We start from the raw sequence: 16,795 nt of genomic DNA, 5'->3' as shown, positions 1-16,795 counted from the left end.
CGTCCTCGTTACCATGGCGACCCCGAGTCAGGGGCGGAGTCTGTAGTGACATCAATATCAAATAAACATGTTTGCTTTTATTTTTTTCTGCACATTTAAAGTCATTGAAAAAGAGTGAACGTGCACAAACGTGTGCACGCTTCTAACAGCAGATCAGAGAACCCAAACGCTGCATCTTCAGTCTGAGGCCAACAACAAAACAACCCTTCAAAATAAAAGCCATCCCAGCTCCGCTCAGCCTGCAGTTCCTCCGACGTCCAGCAGGCGGAGCCTCCGTCACAGGTCGATGCTCCCGTGAACTTTGAACTTCTTGGCGGAGCGCTCGCTGGCTCGCTGCTCAAACCTGCTGCCAAAGATGTGCGAGACGAAGCCGTCGATCTCCACGGAGAACACGCTGTTCCTCTTCGGGATCACTGGGGAGACAGGAAGTGACATCACATCAAACAGGAAGCCAGAGGAAGTTCCATGGTTCCATGAACGCCACGGTTCGGGATGTTCCAGTCCTTGCAGGACCGGTTCTGCTGAGAGCTCGGAGCGAGCAGGAGCTGCTGCTCACCCTTCAGCCGGTCCTCTGCGGTGATGATCTTGAAGACGTGCTTGAACTCCTGCAGCAGGATCCCCGACAGCCCCACGTACGACGGGCATTTGGACCGGACCACTGCAGAACAAAGACAACGAGGTTCCTCTGTCACTGCGGCCCACCAGAACCGGACCAGAGTTCTTATTGTTGAGCCTCCACATTGGAGTCACAGTTTGGAGATCAAACTGTTAACACTTCATAATAAGATTCTTTAACAAGCTTTATTCACACGTTAACAAACATTATCAGAGTTTATAGGTTATTAGTAAACATTTATCAGCACAACATTATAGTGTTTGCAGCTCCTCATCTAAAGGGTTAAGAAGAAAACTTCAGAATTTGCAATTGAAAATATTTAATATTTGCTTCCAAAAACTTTTTATTGCAGCACAAATGTTTTTAGGTGCGTTGTGCCTCATCTCGCGGTCTCCCTATCTTTGTTTTTGTGTTCAAAACTCTGAGTCTAACATTATTTATGAGCCACCAAACAGCCAATCACAGACCAGAGGGCTCGTGCTGATTGGTCTAGATTCTCTCCAATCAGGTGCTTGGAGGAAGACTCAGACTCTGGACTTTGTATGGGTTCTGTTAAACTGAGATCCTGCCGTCTTCAACCATTCTGGTCCATTTCTCTTTGAGCAGAACCTACAGGAGCAGTAAAGCTAAAGTACAACAGGGTTCTGTATTCATGTTACCGTAGCAACCGGCGTGTTTAAAATGTCCGGAAGAAAAAAACCATCTGAACTCCGTCTCCATCCAGCCAGACGTTACATTACATTACAGTTATGATTTGTATGTGAAATATTGTTTTTTTCATGAATATATTTGTTTTTTTTACTTTGGAACAAGACAAACACGAGTTCGTAAAAGTAAGAAACTCTGTTTGAATATTTTCAAATCATGAAGTTTCATTCTTAAAACTTTACATTTTTTGCAGTTTATGAAGTTTTGATCTCAAAACTGTGACTTTGTTCTCAGTATGGATGCAGGAAATCCCTCCAGTTCTGTGTGACATCTCCAGAAGGAGAACCAAACTGCCTTCCTTTCTCCTCCATGACAGAGCAGAACTCTGGGAGGTTCTGCAGGAGGCTCTGACAGAACCACGTGGAGGTTCTTGTCATGACCTCTGCTGCGTTCAGGACCTCTAACTTGTCTAGTCCTGCGGGTCTGGTCCTCCTGGTCCAGACCCGCCTCTCAGCCTGACGCTGTGCTGGTTCCAGCTGTGAACTGACCTGTGATGATGGCGCCGTGCAGGTCCGCCTTCAGGAGCTTCTGCTGCACAAACTGAGGACTGCTGGGAGAAGCAGAGACTCAGAACCCGTGACGCTGGAGAAGAACGAGGAGCTGCTGGTTTACCATGACGGTCTGAGTCCACCGCACAGGTCCCGGACGTACTGCCTCCAGAGGTCATGAAGGGGCAGGAAGAGCTGGTACCTGCAGAGGAGACCACAGTGGTGACTCCGCCTCCAGCAGGAGCGCTGGACGGGATCCGTCCCGAACCGACCTCTGATGTTCCGGTCGGATCTGGAAGACCTTCAGGGCCTTCTTCTGCTGAGCGGTCAGCCCTTTGGCCTTCTTGCTGCTCCTCTTGGTCCTCTGCTTCTTGGGCCGGGTGTAGCCCAGGATCACGGCCTTGTGGGTCAGCAGGTTCTTCAGGTCCTGGTTGTCGGGCTGCTGTAGGCTGCTGGCCAGGAACGCCTCAGTGAACGCCGCCGCCCTGGAGCTCCTCTGAGGCTGCAGAGAAGAAGGAGGCATCATTCCAGAGGAGGCGTCTGTGACCCGGAGATTCTGCTGACCTCTGCTGACCTCCACTCCCAGAACCTTCTGCAGCCCTCTAGGAATTGGAGCTTGAACCAGCTTCTCTGTGGACGAACACGAACAGGTTTGAGCTTTAAGGAACAAAACCGTCTTCTGCAGCTCCTCAGAGTCCGACCAGCAGGAACCTTCCGGAAGACCGACGGAACATCATTCAGGTTCAGACGATGCAGGAGATGCAGGGATGAAAACCAACAGTGTCTGCAGACAGATCTCATTTATGTTGGCAGATCTTGCGTTTGCTGGTTTGATTCTCAGACATGACGGTTCCTCTCTGGAGCCGTGTTTACCAGCTCAGCTTCTCTCCTGACCAGAGGAGCGCTGACCTTCTTCATGACCTTCATGGATCTTCTGATTCTGACCTTCATGCTGGCCACACTAGAGTCCGTCTGGACTAAGGAGGAGCAGAGCTTCTGAATCAGTGGAGGAAACACCTCTGAGGTTCGGTTCTGTGAGAAGAAACTGGAGAGTTCAGCAGGAGAAGAACCGCAGAAGTGAAGGGGCTTCAGAGTTCAGCAGACAGAAGAAGATTCTCTGTTGCCATGACAACCGCCCTGCAGCTAGACGCAGATCGACCATCCGGGAATTTGATTTGTTTTGTTAGTCTTCTTCTTCTTCTTTTAATTTCGGCTTTTCCCTTCAGGGGTCGCCACAGCGAATCAGTTTCCTCCATCTAAGCCTGTCTTCAGCATCCTCCACTCTAACACCAGCCACCTTCATGTCTTCATTCACTGCATCCATAAACCTCCTCTTTGGTCTTCCTCTAGACCTCTTTCCTGCAGCTCTAGACTCAGCATCCTTCTACCAATATATTCACTGTCTCTCCTCTGAACATGTCCAAACCATCTCAGTCTGGCCTCTCTGACTTTATCTCCAAAACCTCTAACATGTGCTGTCCCTCTGATGTATTCATTCCTGATCCTATCCATCCTGGTCACTCCCAAAGAGAACCTCAGCATCTTCATCTCTGCTACCTCCAGCTCTGCTTCCTGTCTTTTCTTCAGTCCCACTGTTTCTAGTCCAAACAACATGGCTGGTCTCACCACAGTCTTGTACACCTTTCCTTTCATTTGTGCTGAAACTCTTCTGTTTGTTTGTCGTTTTAAGAATTTTAAAACCCGTTGCCGCGTCACCAACAACAGAACCGGACCCAGTTCCGCTGGCACGAGCTGCACGTGCCAGACAGACAGCGCGCACGCGCGCGCTGGGAAAGACGCAACGAGGATTTCCCGCTTTTTCCCGGTGAAACCGTCACTCACCCTCCATGAGAAGATCAAAAAGCCCGAAAATCCATCAGAAAGAAAGAAAATGTTTCAGTCAAACTCAACTCTACTTCCGGCTTGACTTCCTGTCCTGCAGGATGCCGCTCTCGTGTGAACCACAGCGCCCCCGCCTGGACTGGAGCTGGTTCAGACTTAAACCTGCAGGAACATCCGGTTTCTACTCTTTTTCTGTATTAAAGAAAATGTATACAAACAGTAAACCACAAAGAACAACGTGAACACACGTGAACAGAGGATGTTGTTGACATTCAGTCAAACCGTAAGTTGTACAAATACTGAAAGTTTTCAGTTACTTTTTGATAGTTGAGTAACTTTACAGTTAATGTAAAAAATAAACTCAAGAAATGTACAAAAGCAGGTTTCTGGTTACTGTATTTACACTGGAGATGATATTTTTCCATTATGATCAATTAATGTGTTAATAAAGTTCTTCTTTTAACTCCTTTCTAGAGAAACAAAATAAAACATTTTCCCATTTCAAAGAAACATTCTTTTCCAAAGGATCGATAACATCTGCTGAAGTCCCTCCAAAAAGTCCTTGAGTGTGAACAGATCCAGAAAAGATGGTTTGGGCGGCCTCCACATAAACAGTTGGTATCAATGTCTCTGTTACAGTTGGTCATGTGGTGATTAGCAGGATAACAAATGAAACTTCTCTGACCTCATTTGGTGTGAAGTGCTTATTAGGAATTGTCCAAATCTTTGTCCAATCCAGATTATTAACAAATCCATTCCAGTGAGACAACATGAACAGATGTTTTTGTTGCTCTTGTGGTCTGAAACACAGATTTTCTCAACTTCAGATTCTAAGGATCATCAAGAGAAACAGGAAGATGAAAAGGCTCGTAAGCTCTTTTGATGAGCATTATTATACCGGATGGAATATTCCTTTGGTGTGACTGTAATCTGAAAAGTGTTTAGAAATTCTGAATAAGACATTAATCGCCCATTTATATTAAAAAGCTGAATTTCTAAGATTATTTGTTTTTCCACAAAATTATTGAGAAAAATGACTTATTTTTATATAAAATGTCTCTATTATGCATTTGTGATTGGAGAAATTGTGTTTATGGGTTAGAGCATCAACAGAACCTGCCTGTGGAATTGTGAACGTTTTGCTGGAATCGTATCTATATTATAATTACCATTTAGGATCAAATTCAAGCTTCCAAATTTGGAAAAACTACAGTGAGGAATGAAACTCCATCGTGAGACTGGATTTCTCCTCCGGTTTTACTCTGAGCGTCTCCACACAGACACGCTGTGGAGCAGAGCATTTGAAGGCTTTTATTTTGAAATAAATAGTTATCTTCAGGAGGTTGGTTCACCAGCACTCAACATGTACTCTCATGGTGACGGGAACAGTGTGCGGTCCTTTGCATTGAGGCCTATTAAACCATCATCAGAGGACGCTGTGGTCTTTTAGGACTCAGAAACAGATTTGATTGTGAAAGTTCTCTGTTCTCCTGAGGTTCCTCTGGGTCTCATCACTCTTCTGCTTTCATACACTCCGATTTACGCTTCCTCCCCAAATAAAAAAGTCCACGGATTTTGTTAAAGCAGAAAACAAGAAGAGAAGACAAAGATTTCTGTAAAATATTTATTTTACATCCATTTTTAAACAGCAGTTTTTCTCCTGATCTAAAAAAATACCTTTGAATAAAGTGACAGTTTCCCTTTTGAACCTTGACGTTTGCAGGTAGGTGGCGCTGTGGAGTTCAGAAACGCTTCATTCCCCCAAAGACCCTCAACAATCACAGGTGAACCCAGAGACCGACTTCAGGACCAACCAACGGTTTGAGAATGAACTCAAAGAATTCTCGTATTTGGACTCGATCATGTTTCTGCTCAGCCCGAGGTCAACGTCGGTGAAGCTTCAGGTGACCCACCGCTCACAGAAACTCTCCGGTTCCTCTACACCAGGGTGCTGCCCGACTAGAAACCAACCTGTTGAAACCACCAGTTCTGTTTTTAAAGGTGCGGTCGGGATGTTTCTGAGCTGAGACCGTCCAGGAGGAAACGATGAAGGATCGCTTCCGTTCGCTGGCGATGCCACTTCCTGTGCCAGCGCGGCCTCCGGTCTGCAGCGCGGCCCGGAGGGTTCAGTGGGTTCTTCTCAGATGAAAATAAAACTGAACTTCGGTTTAAGAAGGATGTTGTGAGCCCAGCTTTGGTACGAACGGTTGCTACGGAAACATCGTCTCCATTCCTTCTGGAGATGCTTCTGTCTTCCTGACGGTCTTTTTGTGTGGATTTTAAAGGTCACCTGGTCCGGTTCTGCTGCTGACTCGCCTCCATGAGTTCCTCAGAGAGATGAGACTCTGGAGTGTTTCATTCTTCTAAAGTGCTCATGAGCAGATGCTACACTGCTCTGAAGGCTGCTGGTTTCCTTTAGTCCTCAGAGCTCTCCTAACGGCTTCTGGAGGTCTGTCGTTTCTGTTTCTGAACATGGACTCAGCATCTCCTGCAGGTTCACCTGCAGCCTTAAAGGTTTCAGTAACATGTCAAACATCTAAAGAAAAGACAAAACTGCAGCTGGGTTGGGTTCTGAGGTCACCACTGCAGGTGCAGGTGAGGGTGTCGGTGAAGCTCACAGAGCAACTCCTCCTCCGTCGGCTCCTGGATCTGCTCCCTGAGGACACCAGAGAGAGTCATGAAGGTCTGGAGAGAGCTCCAGCACTGGGAGACCTGCGAGCTGAGTTACCTGAACATGAGCTGAATGGACGTCTCGTACTGGATCTTCTCCACCTCCGTGATGGAGCAGCTGTGGCTGCGGTCCCACTTGTAGATGAAGTTCTGCCAGAAAGATCAGAAGCTTTCAGAGAGAGGCGAGGAAGAGGAGGAGCATCTGTGAGGAACGCACCTCCAGGATGAGCGCCACGAACAGGTTGACCCACATGACCGAAGAGGTGAGCCACCAACTCACAAAGTAGACCTTGGACCATCTGTAAAAACCGTCATCATCATCATCATCGTGATGAGGCAGCATGGGCCAGAGCCGCAGCTGATCTTACTCTGAGGTGTATCTGCTGTAAGCGTCCATGAAGGCCTGCCAGTTGTTGACGATCATGACGTTGTAGAGCAAAATAATGGCTGCCTGATGGAGAGAGAACAGAAACGACGGGTTTCTCCTTCTGCAGAAACCTCCTCGGGTCATTCCACCCCTACTCCTCTCAGGAGGAACAAACCCTTCAAACTCCCTCTGAACATTTAGGAAGTGAAACGCTGCGTTCACGAGTCAGATCCGCACCCTCCCCCCTCTGCTACACAACGAAGAGCGACCAGCGCCTCTTCAATGGTAGTTCTGGACTTACATCATCACACGTCAAAATTTCTTTGGCAAAGTTCAGACATTTGAACTCTGGAAACATACTGACTCCTGAGGCGACGGCAGACCACCACGGCCGATGTTCAAAGCGTGCTGCAGGACCTCTGATGGCGTCTACATCGACAGAACGCTGAAACTGGGCGCTCTCGCCGCATGAATCGCATTCGGTGTGAACGCAGCTTCAATCAAAGACGTTCTGAAGGTGAAGACATCAGCGTCACTCACAGCAAAGTCATCAAAGTTGTTGGGCCAGTAGCCCAGCTGCTCGTAGGTGCCGCACTCCATGGTGGCGTTGGAGATGTTCTGCAGGGAGGTGTTGGACAGCCCGCTGGAACACAGAGCGGACTGTAACTTCTGACTGAAGCGAGTCCACGGCAGAACCAGCAGAACCCTCATACCTGCTTCCAGGAGGAGGTTTGATGGCGCCTTCGAAGAGCCAGATCCCGAACACCGCAAACACGTAGTACACCACCTGCAGGACCAAACCCAACGTGAAGACACGAGGACCGCCGGAACGATCCAACCGGAACCAGAGGGGAACTCACCACCAGAATCCCTGCAAACGCTCGGAGGTTCTTCACCAGGTCCATCAGCGTGCTGGCAACCAAGGCCATGAGCTGCAGAACACATGAGGACACCATCATTCTGAAGACTCCGTCCAATCAGAACTCAGGAAAAAACAGGTTCCCTGCAGAGCAGCAGCCGGCGGCGAGCACCTTGATGTCAGGAATGATGCGCAGGAAGCGGAAGACGATCAGCATGTTCACCAGCCGCACCAGCTCCCAGAGAGAGGAGTTACTCCTGCAGACACGAGGCCCGTCAGAACCACCACCAAGCTGCAGCAACACCCCCAAAAACAGAAATGTCCAACTCACTCCACGGGACTCGGGGGGGTGTACTTGATAAATATGGTGATCTGCAGAACCTTCAAACGAGAAGAGAACACGTCACTGAAATCATCAGAACCAGGTGGAACGCTGGAACAGAGAAACAGGTGATGCTGATCCACGCCAGAGTGCTCTACCACATGCTACAGCTAGCTAAGGATGATGCTACAGCTAGCTAAATGATGATGCTACAGCTAGCTAAAGGATGATGCTACAGCTAGCTAAGGATGATGCTAAAGCTAGCTAAAGGATGATGCTACAGCTAGCTAAGGATGATGCTACAGCTAGCTAAGGATGATGCTACAGCTAGCTAAGGATGATGCTACAGCTAGCTAAGGATGATGCTACAGCTAGCTAAATGATGATGCTACAGCTAGCTAAGGATGATGCTAAAGCTAGCTAAGGATGATGCTAAAGCTAGCTAAAGGATGATGCTACAGCTAGCTAAGGATGATGCTAAAGCTAGCTAAATGATGATGCTACAGCTAGCTAAGGATGATGCTAAAGCTAGCTAAGGATGATGCTAAAGCTAGCTAAGGATGATGCTAGCTGATGCTAAATGCTTAAAGCACAGCAAATGTTTCAGAATTTTATGCTGAGTGATCCTGATGTCCACTTATTCAGATAAACTCACGTTAATAAGCTGATCTGCTGGAGGCCAAAGATGCGGATAAGCTAAAGACGTAGATTAGCTGAAGACGTAGATTAGCTAAAGACGTAGATTAGCTGAAGACGTAGACTAGTTAAATTCAATTCAATTTTATTTCTATATCCCAAAATCACAATGGAATTTGCCTCACTGGGCTTCAAAATATGAACAATAAGAACTAGGACTAAATAAAAGGTTATCCCCGCCCTTAGACCCTCCCTCCCAGATAAAGACGAGGACGAGATTTTTAGGTGGAATGCTCTGATAGTTTACAAAAACAAAAGGGGCGGAGCCAGACGCTGCTAACGAAGACAGAATCATGTGAAGGCTGCTGTTCCGACAGCGAGTCAATACCAGCAGCAGGACGGTGAGGACGCCGTCAAAGATGTTGTTCCTGTAGGACAGGTAACCCCTCCAGCCGAACGCGAACACCTTCACGCTCATCTCCAGCAGGTAGTAGAGGATGAAGCACAGGTTGATGATCTGCAAACACAGCTATGTTAGGGAAAGAGAAGTCCTCCTGGAGTCTCACACGGCCCGCACTGAATCGGACCAGCAGATGGTTCTGGACGGGTTCTTCCTGTCCGGGTCGTGAGCGGCTCACCTCCAGGTTGGAGTTGTTCCTCTCCACTGTGGTCTTCTCGGAGTTCAGCACCAGGACCGTCTGCAGCAGATGGACAGGTGAGACAGAGCACGATGGCGAGGTGGCGGCGGCGAGCGCTGGACTTACGCAGATGCACATGACGTTGGTGAGGGCCACGGCGTTCCCCAGCACCGTCAGGTAGTAGTGGCTGCAGAGCAGCTGCAGCTTCTGCAGGACCACGCTGCTGTACTGAGGAAGAGGAGGATGCTGCAGAGACAGCAGAGTCAGAGGCGGGAATGAGGGACACACCTGCACCGGGGGGAGGCGGCTTCACCTCCGTGATGCGGTCTTTGTCCAGCTCATCAAACACCTTCCGGAACTGCTCGCGGTCCATGACGCCGACGTCGGCGTGCGCCTGCACCGCCTGAGGAGGACAAAGACACGCTAAGCCCCGCCCTCAACCTGACAGGAGGAGGGGCATGAGGGTTGATAGTATCAGTAAAGAAGTGATGATGCTGAGAAGCTCCACCCCTTTCTGGCGGCTGAGCTCCCTACAACCTCCACCTGCAGCTCCACCTCCTTTAACCCCTCCCACAGAACGTCTGTCAAAGAAGAAGGTCAGTGACTTTGATGTGCAGGGGGGCGTGGCCTGACCGCATTGATGGCGTCCCTGTAGTAGCTCTTCATCTTGACCCTGGACATGACCTTCAGCACGGCGTCGATCCTCACCAGGACCCTGAAGAGACCAAACGCAGCGTTAGCAGTGAGACGGAGGTTCTCCGTCGTCATAGCAACGAGGAGTCTCACTGAGCGCCGGTCTGGCTTCTCTGACAGCTCAGGACTTGGAAGGCCGCTCGGATCCCGACCCGCCTCCTAATGACGGACGTCTGCAGCGACATCTGAAACACGGAGGGAGGAAGGTCAGGGGTAGCAGGGTAACAGAACCAGAACCAGGGCCAGAACCCTCTTAGAGAACCGGGCCTGTGCCACTCACCAGCAGGTACCCTCTGAACTGGTTATAGATGATGGCGGTCAGCAGGTTCATCAGACAGTAGGTTCCTGAACAGAAACAGAGCAGCTGCTGAACACGGCCAGACCAGGAGCCACGCCCCCTCCAGATCTGTCAGGAGCCACGCCCCCTCCACCAGGAGCCCCTCCCCCTCCACCAAGAGCCACGCCACCTCCAGATCCGCCACGGGCCCCTCCCCCTCCACCACCGTCAGTAGCCACGCCCCCTCCAGATCCGCCATTAGCCCCTCCACCAGGAGCCACGCCCCCTCCAGATCTGCCAGGAGCCCCTCCCACTCCACCAGGAGCCACGCCCCCTCCCGATCCACTAGGAGCCGCGCCCCCTCCAGATCCGCCAGGAGCCCCTCCCCCTCCACCAGGAGCCACGCCCCCTCCAGATCCTCAGGAGCCAGGCCCCCCAGCTCTACCAGGAGCCCCGCCCCTCAGCTCACCGATCACGCTGAAGCTGATGAAGAAGATGGAGTAGCCTCTGTTCTGCGAGTAGGCGGGGATCATCACTGCAACAGAAGAAACCATGAAACCCACAGAGAACAGAACCTCTCCGCCGGCCCGTCCGGCGCCGTACCGTCCGGGTTGTTGGCTGTGGTGAGCAGAACCAGCAGGGAGGTGATGGACTGAGGGAGGTCTCTGAAATGCAGCAGCCACTCCTCGTTCTTCTGCTGATCCTGGACACAAAGACACCTATGAGTAGGAGGAGCTTCTGTAGACACGCCCCTCCACGACACAACTACACGACTTCAGGAGAAACGTTAGAAACCTGAAGCAGCAAACATGAACACAGATGACAAGAACTCACGTCGGTTTTGGCGAACAGCAGCATGCCGATCATGGTGAAGAGGCAGAGGTGCAGAGCCAGCAGCAGGATGACGCTGCAGAGGAGAACCGGAGAACCGGTAATTAGGTAAACGGGTAACTGGTGACCAGGTTAATTGGTGATAAGGTTAACGGGGTAACGTGAACGGGTTAAAGCTACACAGGTTAATGGATAACAACTGAACTGGCTAACCAGAGAACGGGTTAACCAGGTAACCGGGGATCGGGTTAACAGCTACACGGGTGAACAGGGGAGCGGTTTAGGGAGCATGACAGGAACCGCCCACATGACCAGAACTCCTGGAGTCTCGGCGGCGTGGATGCTGCAGCGTTTCCAGGCGGTTCTGTAGATGAGCATGTCGGCCATCTTGGATATGTCAGTTAACCCCCACCCCCACCGCGGCGGGGGGGGTCCATGCTCCTTTTGAGTTAGTGGTTTCAGGCGGGAATTCTACAGGAAAGTGCATCATCGTACAGAGAGTGAAACCGGGTTTGGACCGCAAGACTGAACCTGGAACTCACAAATCCCCCACAATCCTTTGCTCGCTCTGAGAGTGAAACTACCAACATGGCGGTACCTGGCGATCTCTGGCAGAGTCCTCTTGATGCACTTCAGCGTCTTCTTCATCAGGGACGAGTTCTGCAGGAGGAAGAAGGGCCGGAACAGCCGCCGTACTCTCAGGTTCTGTTGAGGAAACACAGAAAGCTCAGCTGCAGCGGGACCCCGCCCCCAATGACCAAAGCTTAGTGAATCTGAATGCAGGCTGAATGTTGGTGGCGTTCTGAGGGGCGGAGCCTCACCTCGTGACACAGCATGCTGATGGACAACACCCAGTCGATGATGGAGACGGACAGAACCACCGTGTAGCTGATCAACCATTTGCATTTCTTAAACTCCTCCCAGCCGATCAAGTAGCTCTGCAGACAAACCGGATGGCGGTCAGGCGGTAGTCAGGCGGCGGTTGGCGGTCCAGCGGAGATCAAAGCTTCTCACCTTCATGGCGAGATCCAGGCAGAAGACGAGGAGGCAGAACATCTCGATGCTCTCCGTCAGGCCGCAGGGCGGGTTCCACGGCTCCGACCGATGGCGGGGGTCCGAGGACCTGGACAGGGAGGACGGGCGCTCCACGAAGGCCAGCAGCAACACCGCCGTGATGGTGGCGGCCAAGACCCTGTGGGGCGTTAACCAATGAACAGGTGACGCCAAGTGGCGAGACGCTCAGGTCAGTCTGCTGAACCGAAGGTTCAGTCTCTGTCGTGAAGTTCCCGCCGCTGGCTGTTCACGAGAACTGGACTGAGGGAGCAGACGCCGTCAGTGAGCAGTGATTGGTCCGAGTCGGTCTGAGTCAGCGTTTCTATGGCAACCAGTCTCACCAATCAGGAGTGAGCAGCCACTTCTTTTTTAGATCACCAGGGGGCGGGGTCACTCAGTCCAGCCCTCATATACAGTCAGCATATGCTCTAACTATTATAAACTACAGTGCAGGGCTATCCGGAACCACGGTCGCCACGGCGAATGTGATGAAATGAAAATCGAATCAATAAATCGTTTTATGATGATTATCTGTTTATGACTCTACTGTGTTCTGATGATGAAAACGTTGATGCTTTATTAAAAATACATTTAAATACTAAAATTGTTCACTGCAATGCATTATGGTCAATCTAGGAAGCATGGATGCTCGCTGGTTTCTCACAGAGAATTGTGGGTAATTTCTAGGGCATTAGATTTTGGAATAGTGGATTCAGACAGCTCTACGACAGCTCTTCATAGTGCACTACGTAGTGAGGGAATTTGGACCTCAGTGGAGCCAGCGTTACTGTGACCCATCATTCTCACATTACTGCTGGTTTCCATGGAAACGTCAGTCTCCATCTTTCTGGATCCAGCAGGTCGTGGAGGAAACCGATTTCCAGCCCGACAGTCGCGGCTGTTCAGCAGGCTGGAAGATATCGGACCCTTCCCTGAGATTGGGTTTTTTGTGTTAACGGTTGAAGAGTTCTGAAGTTCAAAGGTGTTTTTCCTGTCCGGTAAAGGGTTCATGACGGAGGAACCAGAACAGGAGCAGGTGTTGGCTAACCACCAGATCCAATCACAAACGTTAGAAACCAACCGCTACGCCTGTCCCTCCCTCACTGCAGAATGGACAGAACCACTGAGAGATCCAGAGGGGTTCTGGTCTGGTTCGGGGGCGTGAAATGACAGAGGTGAAGCACACAGACTCAGAATGCAGACCGTGTCCTGGATCCGGGTCCAGACGGGAAACGTACCACTGACACAACCGGGAGTAGTAGCATCTGTACATCCGCAGGGAGCCGGCGTCCACGCGGTGGTTGATGGAGCGGTACTGCAGGACACCAGAAAAAAAGAAGAAGAACATGTCAAAGCAAACGGACAACAGAAGAAGAATGGCTGGCAGCCGGACAAGGGGTCCACAGGAACCACGACGCCTTGCTACAGGTCTCAGTAGAGGCTCAGAGATTATTCTGGTCTGTGAGGAGGATCTGGATCTGGATCCCTGTGATCCTCAGACTAAAGATCCACCTAAAGCTCCTGACAGACACCGACTCAAACCCTGGAGAATCTGAAGAACAGGAAGCTGCACTCACGTGGATGGCGTCTTCAATAAAGACCACGGCCTGTTGGAGGTACAGCTCATCATCTGTGGAGACAACATGACCTCATGGTTACATCAGGAGGAAATGACCTCAGCGCGTGGTCATCTCCAGATCTTCAGGATCCAGAGACAGATGAACTGTGGGTCCAAACCTTCTCGTCTCACCAACTCTCTGCATCTGTGACGGAAACTCCTCACTGTGTCTCTGCCTAAACCTGAATGTTGGAGCAGTATCACTTGACACTGTGGCCCCGCCCCCCCGGTGTTCCAAACAGGAAGTACCAGCTGGCTCCAATAGACAAGAATAGAAAGGGGGCTCAAAACCTTCAACAGATTCCCTTTCAAGTGGTAGGGGTGTGGCCTTCCAACCAGCTCCCTCCTGATTCGTGAGAGAGTTTATCATAGAAACGCTAACTCCAACCAATCACTGCTTACTGACGACACCTGGATCCGACGTGGCAGCATCTGGATTGTGGAAAATGGTGACTGAACTGACTGCATTTGGTTGGGGCCGGAAACGTGTGTGTATGTGTGTGTGTGGGGGGGGGGGGGCAGCTGCAAGATGCCTGAAGACAGGAACATAGCTGCAGATGTGAAGGCGGCTGCAGACGGGAACGCAGCTGCAGAGGGGAAGGCAGCTGCAGAAGGGAACGCAGCTGCAGACCGGAACGCAGCTGCAGAAGGGAACGCAGCTGCAGACCGGAACGCAGCTGCAGACCGGAACGCAGCTGCAGACCAGAACGCAGCTGCAGACGGGAACGCAGCTGCAGAAGGGAACGCAGCTGCAGACCGGAACGCAGCTGCAGACCTGAAGGCAGCTGCAGACCGGAAGGCAGCTGCAGACCGGAACGCAGCTGCAGACGGGAACGCAGCTGCAGACCGGAACGCAGCTGCAGACCGGAAGGCAGCTGCAGACCGGAAGGCAGCTGCAGACCGGAACGCAGCTGCAGACCGGAAGGCAGACGGGAAGGCAGCTGCAGACGGGAAGGCAGCTGCAGACCGGAACGCAGCTGCAGACCGGAAGGCAGCTGCAGACCGGAACGCAGCTGCAGACAGGAAGGCAGCTGCAGACCGGAACGCAGCTGCAGACGGGAAGGCAGACGGGAAGGCAGCTGCAGACCGGAACGCAGCTGCAGACCGGAACGCAGCTGCAGACCAGAACGCAGCTGCAGACGGGAACGCAGCTGCAGAAGGGAAGGCAGCTGCAGACCGGAACGCAGCTGCAGACCGGAAGGCAGCTGCAGAAGGAAACGCAGCTGCAGACCGGAACGCAGCTGCAGACCGGAAGGCAGCTGCAGACCGGAACGCAGCTGCAGACGGGAAGGCAGCTGCAGACCGGAACGCAGCTGCAGACGGGAAGGCAGCTGCAGACCGGAACGCAGCTGCAGACCGGAACGCAGCTGCAGACGGGAAGGCAGCTGCAGACTGGAACGCAGCTGCAGACGGGAAGGCAGCTGCAGACCGGAACGCAGCTGCAGACCGGAAGGCAGCTGCAGACATAACGCGGCTGCAGACAGGAAGAGGAAGGCAGCTGCAGGCGTGAGTGTGTGCTGACTCAGCGTGTCACAGAGACATGAGTCATGAAGGTGTGTGGGGGGGGGGGGGGGGGGGGTGAGACACGCCGCACAACACATGCATGCTTACAGGTGCATGCACATACACACGTGCACACACACGTGCACATGCAAAGACATACCTACATACAAACAGACGGATGCTGTTTGGACTAAGCCTGCTGGTTCTGGTGGAGGCGGTTCTGCTGAAGCATTTATGGTTTTCTCACTGGGGGGGGGTGTCAAAGGAACATGAGCGGGTTTTGTGGTTGCTGACTTCATGGTGACGTTAACGTGCTGATCTGTGGGATTCTGTCACTGAAACAGATGATACCAGCATTTCATCACTGGAAGGTTCTGGTTCTGACCCGGAGCAGATGCTGCTGCTTCTGACGGTTCAGTTCAGATGAAGAACCAGGGCAGACGAAAGCCGTTCTGAGGCCCGGGCAGGTCGGGCACCGAGGTCCAACTACAAACTCAGAAGAACTTTTCTACCGTTCTGCTGATCGCCATTTTGGGACCACTACAACCAGACTCCGCCCAGACCCCGCCCTGACTCCGCCCAGACCCCCGCCACTGTAAACGCCACTCATCTGGCTAAGAAGACGTAAAAATCTCCAAATGGTCTTCAGACAGACGATCGGTCTCCGTTCACTCTCAGGTCTGCATTAGTGTCACCATGGAAACCATAATGCAACTCTCACACCTGGTCAACAGAGGCCCCGCCCCAGTTCCCGGCGCCATCTTCAGTCAAAATGTGACATCCCAGAAAAGCCAAGATCTCCAGTCCCCACCCTCCAGATCCACCAGGTCCAGACCCGAGTCACCGCAGGACCCGACCTCACCAACCTGGCGGTCTCCAGATACGGTCCTACAGACCTTCAGGAGAACCAGAACAGACCGGTCAGGTTCCTACAGACAAGCAGCATGAAAGAACCCGTTCTAAGTTCTGAGGAACGGAACCACCGAGCTCAACAGAACAGGTCCGGACCTCCAGCATCCTCAGCAGACCTCTGATGTCAAAGGTCAGTATGACCTTTGACATCTGCAGATGTTTCTGGATCAGAACCTCTGCAGAGGTCACATACGTTTCAGCCAAAACCAGACGGTTCGGCTGCAGTTCTGGTTCCTTAGCTTTGGGACTTTGGTCCAGAAAAGTTTGAGTTGTTACCAGAAGAACTTCTTCCTTTTCCTGGTACTTTTCTGGAAGAGTCGCGTTACTTTGGTCAAAGTAACGCGACTCTTCCGTGACTTCAGCCTTTGAGCGCGTGCGCGTCTCGGCGCTTCACGAAGCTTTTGGAGCGAACTCCGCCGACCCGGAACCACGTCAGATCCAGAACCCGGGTCTGGTTTCCACCTAGACGGAACCCCGGCCCGCTCACCTGCGTCTGAAGCGCACGAGTCCGCGCGCCCCGAACCGAACTCCGTGGAGCCGCCCAGCAGTGGGTCCGTCTCCATCCAGAACTTCTGGCGCGGTTCTTTTCACAGCAGACGGTCCGGGCGGGCGCTGAGGCTCTGGACTGCCTCGCGCATGTTTTAGGAAGTGTCTGCCAGCCCGCGTCATCAACACAAGCCCCGCCCCCAGCACGCGCCCCGCGCCGGGAGCCGCGCGGGCCCAGCAGCTGCAGCACCGGTTCAGTTCAGGTCCAGAACGAAC

At 51.9% G+C, this 16,795-nt stretch overlaps 2 protein-coding genes across 3 annotated transcripts; both read right to left on the bottom strand.

Moving 5' to 3' along the window:
* Window positions 1-57: 57 nt before the first annotated feature.
* pop4 (POP4 homolog, ribonuclease P/MRP subunit) lies at window positions 58-3,804 on the bottom strand. 2 transcript variants are annotated; one of them, XM_024282744.2, is made up of 7 exons: window positions 3,655-3,804; window positions 2,387-2,442; window positions 2,085-2,314; window positions 1,937-2,014; window positions 1,813-1,874; window positions 557-658; window positions 58-413 (listed from the first exon to the last, which is right to left on the bottom strand). In XM_024282744.2, the coding sequence occupies exons 1-7, from the start codon at window positions 3,659-3,661 to the stop codon at window positions 277-279; spliced, it is 672 nt and encodes a 223-aa protein (XP_024138512.1). In that variant the 5' UTR covers window positions 3,662-3,804; the 3' UTR covers window positions 58-276. The 2 variants fall into 2 exon arrangements, with proteins under 2 accessions (XP_024138512.1, XP_024138513.1); XM_024282745.2 differs by having other exon boundaries at window positions 1,813-1,871.
* A 1,460-nt stretch (window positions 3,805-5,264) lies between these two features.
* tpcn2 (two pore segment channel 2) lies at window positions 5,265-16,795 on the bottom strand. Its single transcript, XM_024282731.2, has 25 exons — window positions 16,521-16,795; window positions 13,578-13,630; window positions 13,239-13,315; window positions 11,962-12,139; window positions 11,769-11,885; window positions 11,546-11,652; window positions 10,951-11,023; window positions 10,720-10,819; window positions 10,586-10,651; window positions 10,120-10,184; window positions 9,933-10,024; window positions 9,780-9,861; window positions 9,460-9,549; window positions 9,273-9,392; window positions 9,147-9,206; window positions 8,897-9,025; window positions 7,882-7,931; window positions 7,723-7,807; window positions 7,552-7,623; window positions 7,405-7,478; window positions 7,232-7,334; window positions 6,693-6,775; window positions 6,542-6,623; window positions 6,383-6,474; window positions 5,265-6,310 (listed from the first exon to the last, which is right to left on the bottom strand). The coding sequence occupies exons 1-25, from the start codon at window positions 16,594-16,596 to the stop codon at window positions 6,232-6,234; spliced, it is 2,205 nt and encodes a 734-aa protein (XP_024138499.1). The 5' UTR covers window positions 16,597-16,795; the 3' UTR covers window positions 5,265-6,231.

The sequence above is a fragment of the Oryzias melastigma genome, linkage group LG6 (assembly GCF_002922805.2).
Source record: "Oryzias melastigma strain HK-1 linkage group LG6, ASM292280v2, whole genome shotgun sequence".
NCBI classification, from domain to species: domain Eukaryota; kingdom Metazoa; phylum Chordata; class Actinopteri; order Beloniformes; family Adrianichthyidae; genus Oryzias; species Oryzias melastigma.
The sequence above is the reverse complement of the archived record's forward strand: the minus strand, read 5'-3'. Positions and strand labels throughout refer to the sequence as shown.

What these genes read in the sequence shown, in the direction of transcription:
- tpcn2 (XM_024282731.2), bottom strand. Translation starts at nt 16,596, where the DNA reads ATGGAGACGGACCCACTGCTGGGCGGCTCCACGGAGTTCGGTTCGGGG. An exon ending in TTATTGAAGACGCCATCCAC is followed by an intron (nt 13,316 to 13,577) that starts GTGAGTGCAGCT and finishes GGTGTCCTGCAG; the next exon opens with TACCGCTCCATCAACCACCG. An exon ending in TACTCCCGGTTGTGTCAGTG is followed by an intron (nt 12,140 to 13,238) that starts GTACGTTTCCCG and finishes AACGCCCCACAG; the next exon opens with GGTCTTGGCCGCCACCATCA.
- pop4 (XM_024282744.2), bottom strand. An exon ending in GGTGGACTCAGACCGTCATG is followed by an intron (nt 1,875 to 1,936) that starts GTAAACCAGCAG and finishes TGCTTCTCCCAG; the next exon opens with CAGTCCTCAGTTTGTGCAGC. An exon ending in GCACGGCGCCATCATCACAG is followed by an intron (nt 659 to 1,812) that starts GTCAGTTCACAG and finishes TTTGTTCTGCAG; the next exon opens with TGGTCCGGTCCAAATGCCCG.